General features: G+C 45.2%; 3 protein-coding genes across 6 annotated transcripts; 1 reads left to right on the top strand and 2 right to left on the bottom strand.

The window, feature by feature from the left end:
• The first annotated feature begins 9,339 nt into the window (after window positions 1-9,339).
• On the top strand, window positions 9,340-17,140 carry PKDM7D (Transcription factor jumonji (jmj) family protein / zinc finger (C5HC2 type) family protein). 4 transcript variants are annotated; one of them, XM_048696085.2, is made up of 12 exons: window positions 9,340-9,722; window positions 10,964-11,325; window positions 11,431-11,514; window positions 11,586-11,663; window positions 11,777-12,208; window positions 12,516-12,740; window positions 12,870-13,031; window positions 13,588-13,956; window positions 14,035-15,595; window positions 15,797-15,900; window positions 15,983-16,180; window positions 16,674-17,140. In XM_048696085.2, the coding sequence occupies exons 2-12, from the start codon at window positions 10,966-10,968 to the stop codon at window positions 16,926-16,928; spliced, it is 3,828 nt and encodes a 1,275-aa protein (XP_048552042.1). In that variant the 5' UTR covers window positions 9,340-9,722; window positions 10,964-10,965; the 3' UTR covers window positions 16,929-17,140. The 4 variants fall into 4 exon arrangements, with proteins under 4 accessions (XP_048552042.1, XP_048552032.1, XP_048552025.1 ...); XM_048696075.2 differs by having other exon boundaries at window positions 9,341-9,718; XM_048696068.2 differs by lacking the exon at window positions 9,340-9,722 and adding an exon at window positions 9,870-10,241.
• Window positions 17,141-18,131: 991 nt separating this feature from the next.
• LOC147993004 (AAA-ATPase At3g50940-like) lies at window positions 18,132-20,229 on the bottom strand. Its single transcript, XM_048696091.2, has 2 exons — window positions 19,006-20,229; window positions 18,132-18,881 (listed from the first exon to the last, which is right to left on the bottom strand). Exons 1-2 carry the CDS (start codon window positions 19,984-19,986, stop codon window positions 18,396-18,398), a joined length of 1,467 nt encoding a protein of 488 aa, XP_048552048.1. The 5' UTR covers window positions 19,987-20,229; the 3' UTR covers window positions 18,132-18,395.
• Window positions 20,230-21,603: 1,374 nt separating this feature from the next.
• Window positions 21,604-23,632, bottom strand: LOC125531866 (AAA-ATPase At3g50940). Its single transcript, XM_048696097.2, has 2 exons — window positions 22,521-23,632; window positions 21,604-22,396 (listed from the first exon to the last, which is right to left on the bottom strand). Exons 1-2 carry the CDS (start codon window positions 23,496-23,498, stop codon window positions 21,812-21,814), a joined length of 1,563 nt encoding a protein of 520 aa, XP_048552054.1. The 5' UTR covers window positions 23,499-23,632; the 3' UTR covers window positions 21,604-21,811.
• Between the last annotated feature and the right edge of the window lie 141 nt (window positions 23,633-23,773).

The raw sequence follows: 23,773 nt of genomic DNA, 5'->3' as shown, positions 1-23,773 counted from the left end.
ATGGCCAGTGGCCAGTCAGTGATAAGGAGTCAATAGTATATCGATCTGTAGTAGTGTTTTCTTAGGTTTGGGAAGATTCTTTGCCAGTTTTTATTTATTTTTGTCTTTTCTGTTGTTTTTACGGGGTTTATTTTTTTCATTTTTATTTGTGTTTTTCTAACATTGCATGTTTTAAAATTCGACAACATTAAAGTCATTAGTATTTTTTAAAATCATGATCATTTTTAGAAAATTTTAATTATTTTAATTCACAGAGATTTTCTAAATTTAGGAACATTTTTAAATTTGGGAATATTTTTAGATGAACATTTTATAATTTTGAAACATTTAAAAAATTCTGCGTACAAGTTTCCATATTCTTGAACCTTTTTTAACTTGCGATTTTAAAAAAAATCCAATTTTTTTGCAATAATTCTTGAACATTTTTTCATTCCTGAAGTAGTTAATTTTAGGAAACAACCGGTGAAAAAATGGGTCGGGCAAGCCCATCTCTGCTATCCCATCCCGCCAAAAACCAAAGGACCGCACAAAAAACAGTAAATGGGACGGCCAAGGACGCACTACCTACAGTGACGAAGCGAGCAGGGGGGGCTACCCCCCCCCCCCCCCTTCTGTTTTTTTTCTCAAGCCACTCCTATATAATACATGGATTTGTGGAGTTACTCTATAAATGTATATTTTTGGCTCCTTCCAATGCTCTACATGTTACATTGGCCCCTCCCATATATTTTTTTTGGCTCCATCCCTTACTATGTACGGCATTCCTCATCTATTATGCGTGTATCACGCCGAATAGGAGGTCCCATGTTTTCCACTCAAAGTAAAACATTTTAGTTAGAGCCCATTCAAAAATGCGGTAGATTCTCTTAAAAATGGAGTAGTGTGGTAGAGCCAGCCCAAAAATGCACTAGACTGCATAAAAAACTAGAAAAATGCAGTATACTCCCTATGGAAAGTTTAATATTAAAATGCACTAAAAAATAGCGTACTTTTATTTTGCGGATAAAATAAAAGCATATAATGCAACAGGAACAAGCATGAAAATGTATTGTAGAAAGTAAGTCTTCAAAACATAATTATGGAGGCCTTATTTTAAAGATCTCATCGAAATAAATATAAGTACACAACAGTGGAATCATGCTATAATTTAGAGGCTCCATTAAGAACATAAAATCTCTAGTCTGGAAGGATTCTAAAATGTCCACATAGACTGTTTTGTTAGCTGGAATTCTTCAACTAGTTAAGAAGTGGGGAATGTGGTAATGAAAGAAAGAGGAAAAAAGAGGAAAGTTGGTGGGTTTTTGTTTTGAGCGGATGGAAAGTGGGTGGTGTGCCAGACTGAAGATAGGAATAGTTCGCGTCGATTTTGAATGGGCTCATGTTTCCTTTTTTTTAGAAACATTGAATGGGCTCATGTGTTCTCGTTTAATGCCTATTGGGCCAAAAGCATCGACATTTTTGTACACATTGTTGTACACGGATAGAGCCCATCCATGAACAGTAGTATGCCCGGTAAAAAAAGTGTACACGTGCAAACCCAGGCGCACATCATTTTAACTAAGTTTGGAATTCAGAAATCACGTGCAAAAGTAGTATAGCATTGCGAACCAACCTGTGGTTGAGATGGTTAGGTGGACAGTGACTTCGTGTGTCTGTATTGATGCTTAAAAAAAGTAGTACATGATCAAATTTTAGAAATTGTAAGTTTAACAAAGCAAACCCTTAAAAACCAACTGAACATAGATAGTGCAGGTGTTGTGTAAAACACTGTATCAAATTGATTTTGAAAAAATATGAATAAAGAATTTGTGGTGAATTCCAAGCACACATATATATGGTACATAGATTTTGTGATGAGTACATATTTGGAAAAAGTTTGCCTCTATGTCTCCAACTCATTGATCCAAGACTATTTGGATTCTTCTGCCTTCACAACCGCATTTACCCTACTTTTGATTCACTAATTCATTTTTTTTTAATTTGGATTGAAAGGCTAATGGAGTGTTTGTATCTGGTGGTGTTGATTTTGCAGAAATTGCTGCTCCAACAGGCAGCAAATCAATCATTTGATATTTGAGAGAGAGCAGCCAGCAGGCGCTTTGAGAGGAAGCATTGGTGCTGGCAAATAAAAGGATTCTTTAGGTGTTCAATTGGTTCGATAACACCCGTATGTGATTGACTGATCAAAAATGAAAATATTCATTGCTATTAGATAAATGCATGGTGGTGCTTCTTTAGGTTGTGCCTGAGTAATGTTCTAGTGCCAATTATCGGTACACTTTTCTAACGGTGATTTCTAATTTGTTCTAGCTTGCACTATTAGCTACTCCCTCCGTAAACTAATATAATGATCTAAACGCTCTTACATTAGTTTACAGAGGGAGTACAATTTATTTATTTGTATGAATAGCACATATTGCATTATTTTAGAACTACAAATGTTTGATAGTTTAATGTATATTTGTGTAGACGTGTGTTGCATGTGCAAATTTACTAGTTTTAACTAAGTTTAGAATTTAGAAATCACATGCAAAAGTAGTATAGGATCAAATTCTAGAAATTGTATAAGTTTAACAAAGCAAACCCTTAAAAACCAACTAAAAGATCCACGTTGATGTAAAAAAAATTAAAAGGTCCACGCCACATTCCCCTTTTTTCCCTCGACGTCTCCACACGTTCTCAGCCTTTTTAGGGCAATAACACACGTTTCTCAGCCGATAGTTAAGTTAATAAGGGGGTGTTTGTTTCCAGGGACTTTTTTGTGTATGGACTAGAAAAAGTCCATTTTAGAGACTTTTTTACCAAACGGGAGGGACTTTTAGGGACTAAACTAGTTATTTGGGACTAGAAAGAAGAAGTCCCTCTTAGGGGGTGTTTGTTTCCAGGGACTTTTTTGTGTATGGACTAGAAAAAGTTCCTTTTAGAGACTTTTTTACCAAACGGGAGGGACTTTTAGAGACTAAACTAGTCATTTGGGACTAGAAAGAAGAAGTCCCTCTTAGAGAGTCTTTTTGAGACTTTTTCCTGCCCTGCCCCCCACCGCGCCTCACCTTATCCACACCGCTCCCGCTCCCTGCCCCGCCCCGCATCGCAGAGTCGCCTCCGCTCCCCGCCTCCGCACTGCACCTCCAGTCGCCGCCGCTCCCCGCCCCCACACCGCACCTCCAGTCGCCGTCGCTCCTCGCCCCCGCACTGCACCTCCAGTCGCCGCCGCTCCCCGCCCCCGCACCACACGTCCAGTCGCCGGCCCGTGACCCGCCTCCATTGCCCGGAGCCGCCGCCGCCATGGACGGCGATGAATACGATGGTCTTCACTTCTTCTCTCAGGCCCCCTCGCATCACCATGCTTCCCAGGGCTCATCCGCGGGCGCAAATCTGGGAAGGGGAATGGGATTCTTCGATCTGAACAGCAACGTCGACGACTACCCCGACTTGGGCTCGTACCAACAACTCCTCCGTGGCAAGTCGGCCGGTCATGGTCTTCCTCCGATTGGACTTGGTCGTGGGAGGTCCGTGTCCTAGGGCGGAGGAGGCCGCGCCCGGTCTCTGAACATTGGAGGCGGATCCGGCTCTCACATGCGGTCATTCGTCGCCCCGGGCGCAGCTGTTGGTGACGGAGGCGTCAGAGGGCGTGGGAGGTCCGTGCTCCAGGGCACTGGACGCGGTGCAGGTCGAGCCCGTGGGGCCTCATCGGCCGGCAGCATAGGCGTCGCAGGACGGGGATTCTCCATCTCTCAAGTTGCAAGCCGGCAACGTGCGTCGTCATCTGCGGTGCCTTCAGAAGATGTCGACGACAATGAAGGATTTGAAGATGGAGACGACAGCTGTGTTTTTGGAGAGGTAAATTTTTGAGTTGTGCAAATTCATGTCCATGTGTTCTTGCTAGTAAAAGATTTTCATGCCACTTATGAACAAAAGTTGCAGTAAATTGTTGGTATGCGAAGTTCCATATTGATGCTACGAATGACAAGAACTACCCCAAAAAAATTATGTCTGAACATCCAGGTCATCCATGACCTAATGCATAATTAAATAGATTTGTCATTTATACGAACTGGTTGTTCTGTTGCTGTAAACTGGATAGTTGTCATTTATACTGAACCCTACGTACTTCTTTTTATGATGAAAAATCATGTCACTCGATAGACAGACTTGGCAAGTTGGGGTTTTTCTCCAATATAACAAGAATTTGTAGAAACCACTGAAATAAAGAAACAGAGGCACTAGCTAACCAGCAGAAAGATTTCAAGGAATTGATCATCTACTTTTCTTTGTCTGGTGCAGCCTTTACTGGACCTTGGTCATTTAGCGTACGATATTTATCAATGCTATAGATTTATATGTAACTCTGTACACCATATTTCGTCTTCTTTTTGTAACTGGGTGTAGAACACTTTATAAATTGTTGTCAGATTTAGCATACCGTATTTACATGCACCTATGAATCAATTTAGAAATTGGGTCGCTGATGGGTTGTGGAGCTTGAAACAGCAATGATATATTATTTCGGTTGTTATGAACAAGTGTTCAATCTCACTTATTTCGGTTCTTATGAACAATTGTTGGCATGAACAAGTGTTCTCTTCTAGAAAGAATTCCTTATATAACACTACTTTAAAACCATCTTCCCTATTTAACACTGATAAAATATTTCTTCCCTATCTAACCCGGACTCTAAACTTTGTTCCCAATATAACACTTCCATCCGTTTTGTGAGCTAACAGTGTTAACTTGCACATGAAATGACAATATTACCCCTGTAACTAATATATGATATTTTTTACTCCTCTTTCCCATGCCTCTGTGTTTTTTTTTCTTTGAAGTGGTTTTGTACGGAGCTATGTCAAAATACTTATACTTGGCGTTGTAGAAAAAGAAGAAAAAAACAATAACAACGGCAAGCACACACACGTGTACTGGCACATTAGTTAGTGACTTATTCATGCATGTGGGTTCTCCTTCACGTACCCATCCATGGATGCATTGTGAGCAAGTACATGGTGATGACATAATCATGGCCATCCGATACTTATCGTTTGTACATACCTGAATATCTGCGGCGGCCGAAGACACACGTATACATACTCGAATATCCACGCGCGTACATGCAAGCACACATACATACCTGAATACTCATACACCTGTGTATGTATGGTTAAAGAATTTTTTTTATTTCCAGGCGTGTTGACTAGGAACCGATCAACTTGGTCGTGGGGGTAAGGAAAGGCATCAACGATCCAGAATATCTGGACTGCTGCGATGCGTCTGACCCACTCATACGCAGGCATCGCAAGGGGAACTCACGCACCCATCATACACGCACGTAGCATCCAGGAAGAACTCACGCACAAACATCAGAAGATATACAAGGGAAAGGAGAGGGCGGACCCAGAGAGATACAAGAGAAAGGAGAGGGCGCACCCCCAGCTAATGATCAGATAGATACCCCGCAAAAAAAAAGATCAAATAGATGTTTGAGAGAAAAAATGTCATTTCATGTGCCATTTAACACTGTTACCTCAGAAAATGGATGAAAGTGTTATATTGGGAACAAAATTTAAAGTTGAAGTTAAATAGGGAAGAAATATTTTTCCAGTGTCAAAAAGGGCATCATATTTTAGGGTAGTGTTAAATAAGAAATTCTCTCTCTCTCTCTAGTGTTGTTTTGGTTGTTATGAACAAGTGTATAAGAAGCCATGGGACTTCTATATGCGGATGAGCCCTGGGAAGCCTGGCAACATGCATGGCAACATGGTCTTTTAGGAGCCGAACTGGGACTTCTATCGGTGATGAACAAGTGGTTTTTCTGTTGTTATTATTTATGTAATCTGTACTAGTTAATTATTAGCGGCGGAGTGCATTCAGGAGCCAAATTGGGACTTCTATCGGCGATGAACAAGTGGTTCTTCTGTTGTTATTATTATGTAATCTGTACTAGTTAATTATTAGGGGCAGCGTGGTTTTTTAGCATGTCATTTATTATCCTCTAGTTCATGTTTAGTCCCTGGAACAAACAGGTAGGGACTAGAGACATTTTAATTGGGACTAAAAAAAGTCCTATGACTTTTTAAACAAACAGGGCCTAAGTCTCCCCCGGGCCCAACCCTATTTGTACCTTAGCTCACGCCATTTAAATGAATAATCAATGGTTGCTAAAAAATGAATAATTAATGTGCAGGCGAGTGGGTCCAGTATCAGTCATAGCTATAAATGATGTACCCACCGTTTTTATTTACTCTCCATATTACCTTTGTCTTAAGTCAAAATTAATAAACATTGACTAATTTATGAAAAGTGCCCTTTAACCGTTTAACCAATGCGTTGAAAATTCATAGCAAATCCATATAAACTGATAAAAATGCAAATAAGATATCAAATTATTTAGAGGAACATTACCATTTCCGCAAAAAAGAAAAACATTACCCTTATATGCATGTCATTTGCACTCAGGAAAAAATATTGGTCAAACTACCCGAGGTTATTAATTATATTAACATTATTAAACATAAAGAACCTACACAATAATTTTTCCATGAATAAAAATGAGAAGCATATATGGGTGATGTTTTTTGAACATTCTCGTATGTTATTTGCATTTTCTTGAGTTCATATAAATTTGTTATGAATTTTCAAACGACTTTGGCTATTACTTTGATCCGCTTCTTTGCACATCAAATATGGTTGTAGACAAGCTTAGCTCTGTCCATCAATATTATTCGTCGATGCCACTCAACACAAGCCCGCCTCTTCCTCAAGTTGCCCCATTGAATCCTTGTCGTCTTTCCATGACGTGAGATTGTTGGTGGTAGTACGCCACTCTCTTCGATGAGCAGGCATATCCAAGGTGATGCTCCTCGTGTCCCTCGACGTCACCTATAACGTTGGCGTTCTGGGAACCAGGGCACCCAGACTTGCCTGCCTGCGGCCCATGACGTGGCTCCATCGACAGCCTGGTACGGCCCATCTTCAGCATCGACAAAGCAAGACCCTCACAGGGGGGCAAGCCTCGCGAGGGGGACGACGCCAAGACCACCAGAGGGAGCGGCCTCCCTAGGCCTGCTCCTGAGGAGCGGAGATTCCTATGCAGGTGATCACCTCATGAGCTTAAGGTGACGCAAGTCATGACGCCCAAGGCCAGACGGGCGCAGTACAACAGGTTTCCTCTTTGGTGCTAAGGAGGCAAGCGCAGGCGCGGAGTCCCGAGGAACCAGCCAACGTTTTCCATTCCCGTGCTAAAAGACCAAGACCGCCAGGACGGAGGTCATCACCGAGCCCACCACGACATCATGACCAGAAGCTTTGCAGGCGAAGACCACCTTTCGTCAGGATAAGATGTACTATTTGTCTCCCTCCAAACTTGGCCGTTGTGGGATCCCTTTCCGCCTTCATTTTGGGGGAAGAGGATCAAGGCCACTATAAAATACAGGTTAGCCACCATAGAAGGGGAGGAGATCCGAACCCCCACCAGCTCACACCAACACAAGAACAGAACTCCTGAGGTAGTTCTTCCTCTATACTAGTTCATCCTCAGCCCACCGCGAGGCCAATCCATCCCAAAGCAGAAGTAGAGTATTACACCGCGAGGTGTCCCGAACCTGGGTAAACTGCAGTGTCCCTTTCCTTTCCCGTTCATCGAGTTAGGCTATGGGAGCGTCGAGTTGGTAGGCTGGGGAGATTGAGTTCTTCACACGCACCCCAAAGTTCGAATCTTTCTTGGGTCTGCGGAGCCCTGAATCCGACATACAACCCCCAAGATTGCTATGTCTTGCCGAACTGGGAGATGAAGTCGATGTTAGCTATTGACTGTATTCGCTTCCTGACGTTGGACGCCAAGCGTCGGCTGGTGTACCTTGATGACATTGTAAGATATATGAGGAGGAAGGAGAAGAAACTGGTGTAGGCCATGCGGCGGTCAATTGACCACGTTGACCTGCCCCAAGTGGCAAAGTGGGTCCAAGATGCCAGCTTCGTAGTTAAGACCAACAACACCATTGGTTCTAGCTCTCTCTGAAAAATTTGTCAAAAGCCCATGATTTTTTGATTTTTTATGCCTCCACATGTAAGCCCGACCCAAAATCATGAAAAAGAGAAGCCCAAGCCCGACCCAAACTACCCTTTTCAAGTTGAAAATGAGATATAAGCCCAACCCAAATGTCAAGCCCGACCTAGCCCAGTCCAGGTCAATGGGGCCGGGCTATCCATGCCAGACTTCTAGTCTCAATTACAACACATGCCCAACCCTACTTGTGCCAGTGAAGAAAGGCAAGGAGGACAACGAAGAATCTAGGGAGCATTATGGGAAGCTAGTCAGAATGACAGAAGCCCAACCGTTAGCAATTATACCTAGACGACATTGTCTACATGAAGAAGGAAGAGATATAGGAGGAGCGAGGAGAAGGAAATCGATGTGGCAGTGAACTGACCACGTTGATTTAGGCCCTGTTTGGTTCGGCTGTGGATTTCTAAAAGCAGCTGTGAAAAATCTGCTATGGAAAAACACTGTGGAAAATCTGATGTGAAAAAGATGTAGGTCATTTGGCAAACCAGCTGATACAGCTTTTTCAGATTTTGGCCCACAACGGAATCAGATTTTGGAAAGCACGTCCTGGGCTGCTTCCGCTTTTGGTTCAGATTTTGGCAGCGGATTTCTGGAATCGGATTCTGCTGGGTTCGTCCTTTGGTTTAGATTCTGCTGCGCGGCAGCGGAATCCGTCGATAAAAGCTGAACCAAATAGGGCCTTAGCCGTGTGGCAAACACAACGGTTGATTTGAGTTCTCTCTGAGAAACTAGGCAAGAACCCTAGATTTTGTGAATTTATTTCAAAAACATGTGGTTATGTGAAAACCCCAGCCCAAGAATGCATGGTTTTGCGCGATTAACTCAAATTACAATTGTAGTCACAATTAAACTTGGTCATTGGTCCGACCGGGTATTGGGCCGGACTTGCAAAAGACCGACATTCAAACCCAAGCCTGATCTCGGCCCAAGCCCAAAAGTAACTCCTTTTTCAAGACCGAGCCTGGCCCAAACACAAGCCCGAAGCCAGAAAGGCCGGCTGAAACGACACTATTCAGTTCCTCCACATGTAAGCTCAGCCGAAAATCATGAAAAAGAGAAGCCCTAGCTCGACCGAAACTACCTTTTCAACTAAAAAATGAGACATAAGCCCAGCCCAAATGTCAAAACCGACCTAATCCAGGTTAATGGGCCGGGCAATCCATGTCGAGTTCTAGTCTCAACCACAACACATGCCCAACCCTACTTTTTTTTTAAGAACAATGCCTAAGCCTACTTGTCTCGGTTTCTGTGGGCTTTCCTGTAGGCTGTGTGGGTGGAATCCACCAAGGAGGAGGGGAGGAGAGGATAGCCCCTCTCTGTACATGTGCTGGTTGCTGCCATAAATGACCCCTCTCTGCCTATCTCCCGGAGGAACAAGCATACAACAAGCAAGCAAGCAAAAGGATTTGTGGCTGGGGAAGGGAAAGCAAACCAAACCGAAGCAAAGAACACAACAAAACTAACAACAACAACAACAACAACTGGTAATTGATTACAACTACCCTGCTCTGCTCCGGGGTTTCCTTCCCTTTCCTCCCCGGACTCGGCATCATCGTCCTCATCGATCCGGTTCTGGTGCCAGCCGAGAACCTAAGAACCTCCATGAACGAGCACTGAACCCGGCCTGACAGACAGCAAGAACGAGCTGGTGGTAGCCTGGTAGGTAAATCGACCCACCCCCTCCTTGCCCTGCTTGATTTTAGTTTCTTGGGTGGATTGGGGGATGGATCTTCCTTCCTTGCTTTTGTACATATTTTATTTATTATTATTTACGGTTATTATTTTCCCCTGCCTGGATTAGGGGTCCTCTGCAGTAGATCTGGCATGTACTGTGCGTAGATTTGTTGCTAGACTAGAATCCGCCATGGAAATTTCTTGGAGCTCGCTCCAGTTTCCATGGTGGTGGTGGTGCCCAACTATATACCCACGTATTATCTTTTTCCGGACAGAGTTGAGGTAAGGCAGGGAGAACCGCCCCCTCACCTGTCAACTACCCACCTCACCTCATCCCCCCTCCCCCCTGTCCCCGCCCCGCCCGGCCTCCACCGCGCGCCGCGCCGCCCACCACGCCGGCCGGCGGCCCCCCGCGGCCGGAGTCTCTCGGCGAATCGGGCCGGCCAGTCACTTCCCCGATCTGGATTGAAGGGGGGTGGATCGGGGCCCTTCCGGACGAATCGGGCAGGTACGGGCTAACCATCCAGCCCGCACTGGCCGCTGCTCCATCTGGGTGATTCCCTAGGGTTTGTTCGATTCCAAGCTGCTTTAGCTTTTGCTTCATGTTTATATATTGTTTCTGTTGGAATTGGAGAGGCAGATGGCAGATCCCATCCCTCGTCCAGACACTAACCCGGTTTCTGTTGCTTTCTGGAAAATAAATCTGCATAAACTGTTGATTGTTTCGATTGTTGTATGCTTGCAATACGCATTAGGATCTCTCTCTCTCTCTCTCTCTCTCTCTCTCTCTCTCTGTGGGTAGCCATCAGTAGCCACAGATTGAGTTTTAGTTGTTGCTATTATGGGGTCGCTATGGTCTATGTTGCGTGTCTGTTGCGGCGGCCGATCTGGGTTAACAGCCCTGTGTTTCTCTGCTCGTCGGCAATGCTGGTTGTGGCCAGCAGCTGCAGCTCTCTGATGGCTTATTGTTGGATATGAGTAATGGATTTTTCATGATGGTGTGGTTGGTTCAACACTTGAGCTTGACTGGGCTTCTCGCTCAACAGCAACTTGATGCAAGCGTATATATGTGCATCGCCCTGATTTTGTTATTTTAAAAGCTGCGAAGTTCCTGTGTGGTTATTGCCTTGGTTTGTTCTTGGTGGGCATTGTTTGTATGGTCAGCTTAAACATTTGTGATCCTTCTGAGATAACATATGTCCTGATTCGAGTGTATTTCTTTTGATGCAGTGATGATGGGAACAGAGTGCATAACTACCTCACTCGGCGACGATCCTGAACCCTCAGTCCCGCCTGGATTTGGACCGCCACCTGGATTTGGGCCGTTTGCTGCATATGCATTGCAAGGAACCCAGAAGGATGCCAAACCTGCTGATGCTCATCCTAGTCCTGCTCAAGTATTTCAGAATGACAAGAAACATGTTGAATCCCTGGAAGGCCAGCCCCATTCAGCTCAGAGCCGAAACGACACACACTGCAGTACTTCCGGGAGCCATACGTGTAGGCAGTCGCTGCGGAACAGGCCTCCAGTAGACTACAGCCGCTTTGACAATATGTCAGACGAAGATTCCGATGTCGAAGTAGTAGAAAAGGTTGCACTTGCTAATGTTTTATTTAAAACTCTTGTTCCCCGATCAACTGAAGTTTACTGTGTGATTTTAATGCGTTCTCACAATATTGAAATATTCTTTTGGCAGGCGGCTACAAGTTTAGTGAGACGCAGACAGCAGTTACCCAAAGGAGTTTTTCGAGGATGTGCGGCATGCAGTGACTGTCAAAAGGTTCATATTCATTGCCAAATTCCTGTCTTACTTTTATGAAATTGTGGCTTATGTGATATCACATTATGCAGGTTGTTGCAAGTTGGAATCCAGCTGGTGCACGGAGACCTGTTCTTGATGAGGCTCCTGTCTTTCATCCTACCGAGGAGGTACTTTACATCTTGTTGCTAACTGCTGTATCATGCTTTATCTAGTACTGTTGCTTTGCTAAATTTTTATTTTTATATACTCCATTCTTATGATATATCCTCTGGTGTATCAGGAATTCAAAGATACCCTTAAATATATCGAGAGCATACGGCCAACAGCAGAACCATATGGGATTTGCCGTATTGTTCCACCACCTTCGTGGAAGCCGCCGTGCCTTCTTAAAGAGAAGAGAACGTGGGAAAACTCAACATTTTCTACACGGGTACAAAAGGTTGACAAGCTTCAAAACCGTACATCATCCAAAAAGAGCACAAGAGGTGGAATGATGAAGAAGCGGAGAAAGCTTTCAGAGCCAGAAGAAAACAGTAAGAGATTTGGATTTGAACCTGGACCTGAGCTCACATTGCAGAAATTTCAGAAGTATGCAGATTACTTCAGCGAGCAGTATTTTAAGAAAGATGCATCTACGAATTCACCACCATCAGTGGAAGATATTGAAGGCGAGTATTGGCGTATAGTTGAAAGTCCCACAGAAGAGATAGAGGTATTGGATTTTGTTTACCAAAGCACACATATGCTCTTTTCAGTTCATTGCTCAACTCGAACTTCAGAAAATTTGCATGCTGTAAATCATAAGTGTGTGATATATGTGTCATGGATTATTGCTATTCAGAGTTCCAACTTAAGTTGTGTGTTGTGGTGCTGTATATGGTTCATGGTTTGCATCATTACATGTAGTCTTACATAGTCGCATCACTTGCTTTTCAGCCGCTGTAAGTGCTCAAGTGTTCTTAGAGCTATTTGCCCTGCATTTTGCTTCTTAACTTATTGGAAGGTGTATTTTCGTGTAGGTGATCTACGGCGCTGATTTGGAGACAGGGTCTTTTGGCAGTGGCTTTCCAAAGTTACCTCCTGAGACAAAATCAGATGTTGAGGATAAGTATGCACAATCTGGCTGGAATCTAAACAACTTGCCTCGACTACAAGGCTCAGTTCTTTCTTTTGAGGGTGGTGACATCTCTGGTGTTCTGGTGCCTTGGGTGTATGTTGGCATGTGCTTTTCATCATTCTGCTGGGTAAGAAGCTTGTGATGTTGCTTGCCTATCATGAATTCATCACCGTGTTCTAGTTGTGCTTGTTGTTTACACTGCTGGTTCTATATGATCATACCCTGAGATTACTCTGCAATGTTGTGTTTAAAACAGCATGTCGAAGATCATCATTTATACTCGCTAAACTACTTGCATTGGGGTGCCCCAAAGATGTGGTATGGAGTTCCAGGAAAGGATGCTGTGAATCTGGAGTCTGCAATGAGGAAGCATCTACCTGACTTGTTTGAGGAGCAACCTGATTTGCTTCACAACCTGGTGAGTGTTTTCTCTTGACTGGCAATTATTAGTTTAATATTTTTTCGTGATGTACAAGAAGCTCTATGATCCGTATTTTATCCATCCTTTTCTGACTATGTTTCAAAGTTGCTATCACTACCTATATCGGGGAATTTTTGCATTGCTTCTCTGGAATCTTTCTGCCTTCCATTTGTTCCTCGTGTAAAACACTAAACATGCTAACGCATTAGCAGAACATGCATGTAAGGTTGTTTCTTAAGAAGTCATCTAGGGGCTAGGCAGCACCACAGATAGGTGGCTAGCCAGCTCATGTCAGAACCCTCACTACTTTCAGCTTTCCATTTGTTCCTTCTGTAAAACACTAAAACATGGTAACACATTAACAGAACATGTATGTAAGGTAGTTTCTTGAGAAGTCATCTAGGGGCTTAGGCAGCACCACACATAGTTGTCTAGCCACCTCGTGTTAGAACCCTCACTACTTTAAAGTCCGGTACCTAGTCCCTCCTAGTCCTAGGTATCCTTTGCTTTTTGTAATGTGATCTTTTAGTGACAATTGCAACTTCTCATGCAGGTTACTCAATTTTCACCATCGCTGCTAAAATCTGAAGGAGTTCAAGCATATCGTTGTGTTCAGCGTGAGGGCGAATTTGTCCTGACATTCCCGAGAGCGTACCATGCTGGGTTCAATTGTGGCTTCAATTGTGCAGAAGCTGTTAATGTGGCACCTATTGATTGGTTGCCAGTTGGACAGAATGCTGTAGAGCTTTATCGTGAACAATCTCGGAAAATAACTGTTTCCCATGATAAGCTGTTGTTGGGGGCTGCAAGAGAAGCAATCAGAGCTCAGTGGGATATCCTATTCCTCAAGAGGAATACTGCTGATAATTTGAGATGGAAAAGTGTATGTGGACCTGATAGCACTATATGCAAATCACTTAAGGTAAATGACAGTGACAATAATAATTTATAATTTGTTAAACTCAATGGAATCTTATATTTTTACAACTTCTCTGTCTAGGCACGAATTGAGACGGAGTTGGCGCAAAGACAAAATCTATGTTCTCCATCTCAATCTAGGAAAATGGATGCTGAGTTTGATTCCACTGATAGGGAGTGTGCTTTTTGCTACTATGATTTGCATCTTTCTGCTTCTGGCTGTCCATGCTGCCCAGAGAAGTATGCTTGCCTGTTACACGCAAAGCAGCTTTGCTCATGTGACTGGGACAAAAGATTCTTCCTATTCCGCTATGATGTCAATGAGCTTAATATCTTGGCTGATGCTTTGGGGGGCAAGTTGAGTGCTGTTCACAGATGGGGTGTCTCTGATCTTGGCTTAAGTTTGAGCTCATGTGTCAAAAGAGAAAAGGTCCAGGATTCCAAGACTGTTCGCAGAGCAACTGATGGCCCAAGAAGGTCCTACATGTCACAGGCGTCAACAGTATCCTTGGTACCTTCCCTTGTTTGCAATGAACAGAAAGATAAAGGAAATAAGATGCCAAGCTTAGCTAGCCCAGAGGCTAGCAATGCCTGCCCTTCTGTAGAGCAGATGAAACTGGGAAATGTTTCACCATCAAAGCAGTCCTCCATGAAGGATGAGCCATCCTGTCCAACAAACAATGACACTAACAGATTGCAATATAATGGAGGGCTTGGAGACCAGAAAAGCTCTGCACCCGTCTTACCAGTTTCTTCCAGCCAATCATTTTCTTCAAATGTTGTGACAAGACCCTTCAATACTTCAAGTGAATCCACGAAAAGTGTGCATGGCTTGGCAGTATTGAAGGCGAGTAGAGAATCTTCTTTGCAAGCTGGAGAATATAGATCATCATTTGTTGAGCATCATAACAGGTCACCTACTATGATTCATGACGGAACCAACATGAAGCCCAGTTTAGATAGCTCAAACACTTCTCACAGGTTGATTGCATCCGACTCTAATGCAACTCTCTGTCACTCGGACAGGGATCATGCACTTATAACACCAGAGACTAATGCCACAATAATGCTTGAGAAAGGCAACAGCCAGCTCCGTACTGTGTCAAGTCAGCAGTTTAACCAAAATGTTTCACGGACACCAAGTGTGTCACAGGAAGCATCAAGCAGTGTCTTTGTTCCCATAGACCCTTCTAGTGTTCAAAATCCACACGGGCGTTTTCCTTCAGCCAGTGCCCATCATGGAAATTTAACTTTCAATCAGCAACCAAACAATGGATGGTTTCAAAGAAAACCTGAATCTCAATCTGCCGTAGAGGTTAGAGCCAGGGGGCATCCATCTGTCGCAGCACAACATGCCCATCCATCTGTCGCAGCACAACATGCCCATCCATCTGTCTCACCACAACATGCTCATCCATCTGTCTCACCACAACATGCCCATCCATCTGCCGTAGCACAACATGCCCATCCATCTGCCATAGCACACCCTGCTCTGGAAATGCACACCAGGAATGGAGGTCCACAGAGGGGTCCTCGCATAGCAAATGTCGTGCATCGATTCAAATGCTCTGTTGAACCTCTGGAAATTGGTACTGTGTTATCAGGGAGAATGTGGTCTTCAGGCCAAGCAATCTTCCCCAAAGGTTCGTTGGCTAATAGTTTGATACTTCTTTCAGTTTTGGTCGATGCTGGAGGATTTCTATTATTATTCTTGAATATACTACTGCCTTTACCCATTAATGTTACGGATTATCCATATTATTTCTTCGTATATGATTTCTTTCTTAGGCAGTTTCATCTGTTTTGGTGCTTTTTCTTAACATGCCATCTCTTTGTAAATGCAGGATTTAGGAGCAGAGTAAAATACTGGAGCATCGTGGATCCAATTCAAATGGCATACTACTTTTCCGAAATATTAGACGCTGGGTTGCAAGGACCTCTATTTATGGTAAATTCCAGTTTTGTGCCTACTGTACTATGTACCTCTTCTTCAGCATCGTTGATATCTTACTTACTTGATGCATTTTCAGGTTACTGTAGAGAACTGCCCAGGTGAAGTTTTCATTAATGAGTCGCCTACCAAGTGCTGGAACATGGTCAGAGAGAGGCTGAACATGGAAATACGGAGGCAACTCAGTATGGGAAGGCCTAACGTTCCTACTCTGCAGCCTCCAGGATCTATCGATGGTCTTGAAATGTTTGGGCTCTTATCACCAGAAATAGTTCGGGTGAGACATTGGTGCTTGGCATTCACTTGACTAATTTCAGGACCAATACCATTATTTTGAAAATGTCATCCCCAGCTTCCTATCCTGGTAGACCGGTTTTAAGAAAGGCTTGCTCCTGCAGTCACATATAATTAGGGATGAGTTCAACACTAATCCTGTCAGTAGTGTCTTTCTTTGGGGCTTGACCTTGTACTTGCCAATCCCTTAATTTTTTGTACATATTCTTATAAAATGATATTTTATTATTAATAAAACAATCCTATTGGTGTTCTCCGTAAAAACAGATGTCTTAACAAACAGTGTAGGTGATATGTATGGTCAAAACTATAAACCCAGTTCAGGTGCTAAGTTTTCACGATTGCTTAATTTGCATGAATGGCACTTAGTGGTTCAGTTGGCATTCACTGCTGAAGATTTTTCCAGTTATGTTAGTTTGTTGGAGCGATAGGTCACTGGTATTTTTGCAGTAAACTTATTTCCTAATCCTTTACAGGCAATTGAGGCTCGGGATAGAGATCGCATCTGTACAGAGTACTGGAGATACAGGCCTCATGCTGCCACTAGTAATCAACATACCCTACCTCAGAATCCACCAAGTATTGTCCTGAGGGGGCTCTTCCAGAGAGCTAGCCCAGATGAACTGCGAGCCCTACGAAGTTTATTGGCAAGCAATACCAACCTGGATGATAGGTCCAGGCAGCAGGCCACCCATATGCTTGATGAGGAGATTGCGAAGCAATGGCGCTGACAAGAGTAGATATTAACAGAGTGTTGTATTGTAGATGGCATGATTTTTTCTAGAAGGCAGAGTAAATTTATTTCTTCTTTTATTTCTATGAGCATGTTGCTCCCTGTGGACAACTGGACATGGCATATCTCTTTGCCTCTTCCTGATGTATAAGATCATTCTGTACTGGCCATCTTTCAAAGTTGAAATGGCATGAGAATTCTTTCTATTTATTTTTTCTGTTGCCCGTTCATCTTTTTTTGCTTGCATTGCCTTTCCTGATGACATCAATCTAATTCTCTGTTCTTCGTAAAGAAACCAACAGCATGGACCATACCTGTAAACAATTCAGGGTTGGTTCCAGTCTGTACGTCAAACCATCGGATTTTATCCGCTTAATGTTCCATTTACGATTCTGATCTCTTGCAGTTTCTCTTTTGTATGCCCATTTGCTGCTTTTATATCTTTGCATACAAGATCTGGTTTCCCTTTTTGTAGTTGTTGCTGCACTACTTGTGCTCTGCTGGGCGCTTAATTATGTCACCAATTTCCCAAGGGTAATTTTGCCAGCTCATCTTTCTATATGTAACTGCATGTTTCATTATCTTGAAGTTCGTCTTTAAATTTTGTTCCACAAGAGGTGTCCACTCCCTGTGATTAATACTATCTTTCTGATGTCTTGTTCAGGGGATACTTGGAAGGATCTTGTCTTAAGAATGGAGACAAATAACACTACACCCGGCAACTTAGCTTAAATGCTACAACTTGTCTTGGTTTCTGGTATCACCGCCCATCTTTTCTCAGAATTATGAAGATCTAATCTTGTTTGAGTAGTTGCAGCTTATGAGCTATACTTTTGCATTGGCAGCTTATGATTTAATCTGGGCAATGTAACTCAGATGCTTATGTATTGGCATGCAAGTTATCTTTACACATATGTGCTCATATTACTCTGCTCTATTCACTTCATAGCTGGGGGGTAATGCAAGGGCACTATATGCTAATTTTCTTCAGTTATCAAGAACATTATTGGGTGTATCCATCCTGCAACCAATCTTTGCTAAGCACTACTAACTAGTTGGGCCTGGCATATTAATGCTAGTCCCAAATTTTATCCTGGCTTGTTCTCTCCATCATCTCATGGTAACTAGCAGGTAACTATGCAACCTCTGCTTGTGTCTGAGGGGTGGCTGTGTGTAGGGTGACATGGCAAGACGTCGGATCTTATGTAAGATGTCAAGTTGCATATATGTAACTTGTTGCGACAGTACTTACAAAGTTATTTAGAAGCACACTGTTAAGTACAGGTGTGTTGAACTACTAAAAAAAGGGAATATTTGTAGTTCTCAAAATGATCGACAGATGTTCCAATGGATCTCCTGTAGGACCTATCTACAGGGTACACAGAGTCTCTGGTCACCGTCAGCTTCCGCACTCCTAGCCGCTTCCGTTTTCTGTGAAATCATTCTTCACCACTACCTTTTTGTCTTATTTCTTCTCCACCTGCACACTTTCAGTCTTGATCTCATCAACAATTTTCTTCTCGTCCACCTGCATACTCTGGGTCTTGATCTCATTGGCGTCTTTCTTCTCCTCTGCCTGCTTACTTTCGATCTCAATGGCATCTTTCTTCTTTAACTTCAGAAGATCGACAAGATCATGGAGGGCAACATCAGTGTCGTCGTTCCTCATCAGAACCTCGGCGACCTCTGCTGGCGTCACCGTCACCTCCTGGATCAGCGCCTCAATCTCTGGGTAGGTGGCATGGTAGTTGATGGAATGGTAGTTGTTGGCAAGGATTCGGAAGGCCTCCGTGGTGCAGTACCCCATGTGGATGTGCATGTCCATCCTGCCCGGCCGCAGGAGTGCTGGGTCGAGACGCTCCTTGTAGTTGGTGGTGAAGATGATGACCCTTTCCTCCCCACTTGTTGACCACAAGCCATCAATAAAATTGAGCAGCCCAGACAACGTGACCTGTGTGTGCAGGCAGCCACAAAATTGTCATCAGCATAGGTAAGAAAGAAAGCTGTTGAAATTAAGGAGAAGCAGAGACGTTTATGTATACATATAAGATATTCATTCTGACATCAAAGTTTACCTTGTCTTCTGCCTTCTTCTTTTCTGTAGAATTGGACTTGGCATGCTCCTTGCCATCTTCCTCGCGCTGCTTCAGTTCGATAGTGCAGTCGATGTCCTCGACCACGAGAATGGACCGGTTGGTCATCCCGACGAGAAGCCTCCTGAGGTCGGAGTTGGAGTTGACCCCGGTGAGCTCGAGGTCGTAAATGTTGAACCTGAGGTGGTTGGCGATGGCAGCGATGAGACTGGACTTGCCGGTGCCCGGCGGGCCGTACAGCAGGTACCCGCGCTTCCACGCCTTGCCGATCCTCCTGTAGTAGTCCTTCCTCTTGATGAACTGGTCGAGGTCATCCACAATTGACTGTTTCTGCTTGTGGTCCATGGCGAGGGTGTCGAAGGTGGAGGGGTGCTGGAGGTCGATGGGGGACCACTCGTCGCCGTACTCGTTCATGTAGATGCTGAGGCTCCTCTCCTGGTCCTTGATGGCCTTGGCTGTGGCAACGATGAACGGGAGGTACTCTTTCAGGGCCTTCTCCTTGTGCCTCTTGTGGAAGCGCACCTCGTATGACCTGATCTCCCGTGCCCCGCCGCCACCGTTGTTCAGGTCCCCCTTCACCTCCCGGGTCACCAGGAACCACCTGAACTCCACTCCCTCATGTACATCCAGCATCTCCTCCCCCGCCTCCATGCTAACGACCATCTTCTTGGCGTCCTCCTCGGTGCTGCTGACGCGGAGGCGCTGCATGTCCATGTTGGCGTTGATGCGCGTGGCGAGGTAGGCCTTGACGGCGCCGTAGACGCGGTTGCCGGACCACCCCTCCGTCTCCTCGATGACGATGGTGTGCTGCCACGTCATGCGGGAGCGCAGGCTGTTGAGGGCTGCGGAGAGCGCGTCGCGCACCTCGGACGGCAGCAGCTCGCTCGCCAGGCTGCGGACGAGCATCAGGGAGGCCGCCAGCGAGGCCGCCGTGGCGATGGTCTTGTCGTAGGACGGTGCCATGGCTCTTGAAGCTCTGCTTTTTTGTTGTGTGGGGGTGGGTGGATGGGTGGGTCTGGGGCTCTGGTTGTGTATGTTGTTGATGTGGAAGAGTGTGTTGAGTGAGATGGGGATCTGGGGGTATGGGTGGTGGTTTCTATAGGCGATGGATTGGATTGGAGTGTGGGGTGGGTGGGGTTGACTGACCGACTTGGCAGAGGTGTGTGGCGTCTTCCTCTGAAAGGAAGAGGTCTGAATAATTAATGGACTTGGCAGAGAGAAATATATATAGGTCATTAGGTTGTAGAGTAGCGTCACATGAGTAATCAGCAACTAGCTTCCTTGCACACTAATTTATTTCGTCCCGGAAGGGAATCTCGTGCTTAAGGCAGATTAATCATGCAGCCTGTAATTACCGGCACCTACTAACCATGTGGTGTTCTGGGAGTATAGGAGTAGTATATATTTGGAAGCATCAATTGGTCCTTTCCTCTTTTTGATTGTTTTTCTTTTTCTTTGCTAGTTAATGAGCATTTGCATCTGAATCACGTAAGCTTGCTGAGGTAGACACAGCCGAAAATTCAGTTGCTGTGTGCATGTATCATACTTGCTGCCTATTTCTTCTACTGCTACCTTTATATATATGGTACTGTGCCTTTGTTTGTCACTGCGCGTTGGATGCCGTCCGCGTGGGTGCTGGAAAAGGTACTGGTAGCATCACATCACTAAGCAACCGAGTAACTTCCTTCAGCATTAATTAATCACCGTTCTGTGCATATGGTAGATTGTTAATGCACTTACTATCCGGAGCGTAGTAGCAGTAGTAGTATATATTCGAGGCATCAACTGATTATTTCCTAATGGATGTTCATTTTGCATCTGAATCACCTACTGAATGTAGTATCTTCCCGTGGATTCGTTTCAGATGGACCGCGGAATTCGTAAAGCGAGCGGTGTGTGTCATGAACTCTGCTTCCTTGGCTTCCAAGTTCGTTTCTTCTGTGGGATTGCACCTTTTCGGCAGGGAAGAAGATACAGAGATACTCCTGTGTGCGGCGCAAGTTTCCTGGAATGCAGGTGCTGTGTATATATCATCCTTGCCGCCTACTCCTTCTACTACCTGTCATTTTCTGCTATTATGCTTTTGTTTGTCATTACTTTCCGTTCCATGCCAGCTGACGCGCACGGACCAAGACCCGTCCACGTCGTGCAACTGAAACAACAGGTGCCAAATCGATGACTCCAGTGGCTGGATGGATGGCTACTGGTGTCTGGAGAAAGTGATGATGAGATTGCGTTACCATGGTGTCGACCGTCCAGGTCGGTGCACGTGTTTTTTCTTTTCTTTTTGCATCAACCGATGGATCGTTGTGAATGTCAGGCAGTTAGTATATTCCGAGAGAATGCTTCCTTTTTGCTCAGATTACTCTGCTCCATCCACTACACAGCTTGGGCCTTAGGGGATAATGTGAGGGCACTATATGCTAATATTCTGCATGTCATCAAGGAAATAGTTGGGTTTATCAACCCTGCGGCCAATCTCCGGCTAAGCACTACCGACTAGTTATAGCGATCTCAAATTTTATCCTGGCTTGTTCTCTCCATAATCTCTGCGTCGCATAGGCTCTGTTGGGCAATATCTTTTGCAAGATGTTAAGGTGCATATATGTAACTTTCTGCAACACAGTACTTACAAAATTATTTAGAAGCACAATGTCTCAAGCCCTGGTGCGCCTCACTACTCCTATTAGTTGTCAAAATGATCAACATACGTTCCAATGGGTCTCCTTTATTTTAGGACCTATGTACAAGGTAGCGTAGTCGCTGGTCACCGTCAGCTTCCGCGCTCCTAGCCGCTTCCGTTTTCTGTCAACTCATTCTTCACCACCGCTTCTTTGTCATCTTTCTTCTCCTCTACCTGCACACTTCCAGTCTTGATCTCATCGCCACCGTCCACCTCCATACTCTCTGTCTTGATCTCATTGGCCTCTTTCTTCTCCTCTGCCTGCTTACTTCCAGTCTTGATCTCATTGGCGTCTTTATTCTCCTCCGCCTGCTTACTTCCAGTCTTGATCTCAGTGGCATCTTTCTTCTTCAATTTCAGGAGCTCGACAAGATCATGGAGGGCAACATCAGTGTCATCGCTCCTCATCAGAACCTCGGCAACCTCTGCAGGCGTCACCGAGACCTCCTCGATCAACGCCTCGATCTCAGGATAAGTGACATGGTAGTCAATGGAATGGTAGTTATTGGCAAGGATCTGGAAGGCCTCTGTCGTGCAGTACCCCATGTGGATGTGCATGTCCATCCTGCCAGGCCGCAGAAGTGCCGGGTCGAGACGCTCCTTGTAATTGGTCGTGAAGATGAGGATCCTTTCCTCCCCACTTGTCGACCACAAGCCATCTACAAAATTGAGCAGCCCAGACAATGTAACCTGTGCAGACAACAACCAAAGTTGTCATCAGCATATGGGTAAGAAAGAAAGCTGTCAAATAATAAGGAGAAACAGAGAGGTTTATATATACTCATAAGGTGTTCATTCTGACTGCAAGGTTTACCTTGTCTTGTGCCTTCTTTTCTGTAGAACTGGATTTGGAATCCTCCTCCTCATCTTCCTCCCGCTGCTCCAGTTCAATGGTGCAGTCGATGTCCTCAACCACGAGAATGGACCGGTTGGTCATCCCGACAAGAAGCCTCCTGAGATCCGAGTTGGAATTGACCCCGGTCAGCTCGAGGTCGTAAATGTCAAACCTGAGGTGGTTGGCAATGGCGGCGATGAGGCTGGACTTGCCGGTGCCCGGTGGGCCGTACAACAGGTACCCGCGCTTCCACGCCTTGCCGATCCTCCTGTAGTACTCTTTCCTCTGGATGAACCTGTCGAGGTCATCGATAATTGACTGCTTCTGCTTCTGGTCCATGGCTAGCGTGTCGAAGGTGGAGGGGTGTTGGAGGTCAATCGGAGACCACTCGTCGTAGCGTTCGTTCATGTAGATGCTGAGGCTCCTCTCCTGGTCCTTGATGGCCTTGGCCGTGGCGACGATGAACGGGAGGTACTCTTTCAGGGCCTTCTCCTTGTGCCTCTTGTTGAAGCTCACCTCGTAGGACCTGATCTCCCGGCCCCCGCCGCTGCCGTTGTTCGGGTCGCCACTGACCTCGCGGGTGACCAGGCACCACTTGAACTCCGCTCCTTCGTACACATCTGCCATCTCCTCGCCTGCCTCCATGCTGACGACCATCTTCTTGACGTCCTCCTCGGTGCTGCTGACGCGGAGGCGCTGCATGTTGATGTTGGCGTTGATGCGCGTGGCCAGGTAGGCCTTGACGGCGTTGTAGACGCGGTTGCTGGACCAGCCCTCGGTCTCCTCGATGACGATGGTGTGCTGCCATGTCATGCGCGAGCGGAGGCCGGCGATCGCCGCTGAGAGTGCGCCACGCACCTCAGCCGGCAGCAGCTCGCTCGCGAGGCTGCGGACGAGCATCAGGGACGCGGCGAGGGAGGCCGCCGTGGCGATGGTCTTGTCGTAGGACGGCGCCATGCCTCTCTTAAGGTCTCTTATGCTCTGTTTTTCCTCGTGCTAGGGTGGGTGGGATTGGGGCTCTGGCTCTGTCTGTTGTTGATGTGGGAGATTGGTGTGGGGAAATGAGGCTGTTCTTCCGTGTTCCTGGCGTGGAAGAGGGTGTTGAATGAGCTGGGGATCTTGGTCAGTGGTGCTTTTATAGGCAATGGATGGAGTGGAGTGTGGGGTGGGTGGGGTTGATTGACTGACTCACTTACTGGTGTTTCTTCCTTTGAAAGGAATAGGTGTGAATG

Source organism: Triticum urartu, chromosome 1A, assembly GCF_056163025.1.
Source record: "Triticum urartu cultivar PI428250 chromosome 1A, HENAU_Tu73, whole genome shotgun sequence".
Lineage (NCBI taxonomy): Eukaryota > Viridiplantae > Streptophyta > Magnoliopsida > Poales > Poaceae > Triticum > Triticum urartu.
The sequence above is the reverse complement of the archived record's forward strand: the minus strand, read 5'-3'. Positions and strand labels throughout refer to the sequence as shown.

Excerpts from the sequence above, each read along its gene's own strand:
- LOC147993004 (XM_048696091.2), bottom strand. The coding sequence starts at position 19,986 with ATGGCACCGTCCTACGACAAGACCATCGCCACGGCGGCCTCGCTGGCG. Across the intron at positions 18,882-19,005 it reads AGAAGAAGGCAGAAGACAAG|GTCACGTTGTCTGGGCTGCT; the intron begins GTAAACTTTGAT and ends CTGCACACACAG.
- PKDM7D (XM_048696068.2), top strand. The coding sequence starts at position 9,956 with ATGGTGGTGGTGGTGCCCAACTATATACCCACGTATTATCTTTTTCCG. Across the intron at positions 15,596-15,796 it reads CCAAGCAATCTTCCCCAAAG|GATTTAGGAGCAGAGTAAAA; the intron begins GTTCGTTGGCTA and ends TTGTAAATGCAG. Across the intron at positions 16,181-16,673 it reads TATCACCAGAAATAGTTCGG|GCAATTGAGGCTCGGGATAG; the intron begins GTGAGACATTGG and ends AATCCTTTACAG.
- LOC125531866 (XM_048696097.2), bottom strand. The coding sequence starts at position 23,498 with ATGGCGCCGTCCTACGACAAGACCATCGCCACGGCGGCCTCCCTCGCC. Across the intron at positions 22,397-22,520 it reads AAAAGAAGGCACAAGACAAG|GTTACATTGTCTGGGCTGCT; the intron begins GTAAACCTTGCA and ends TTGTCTGCACAG.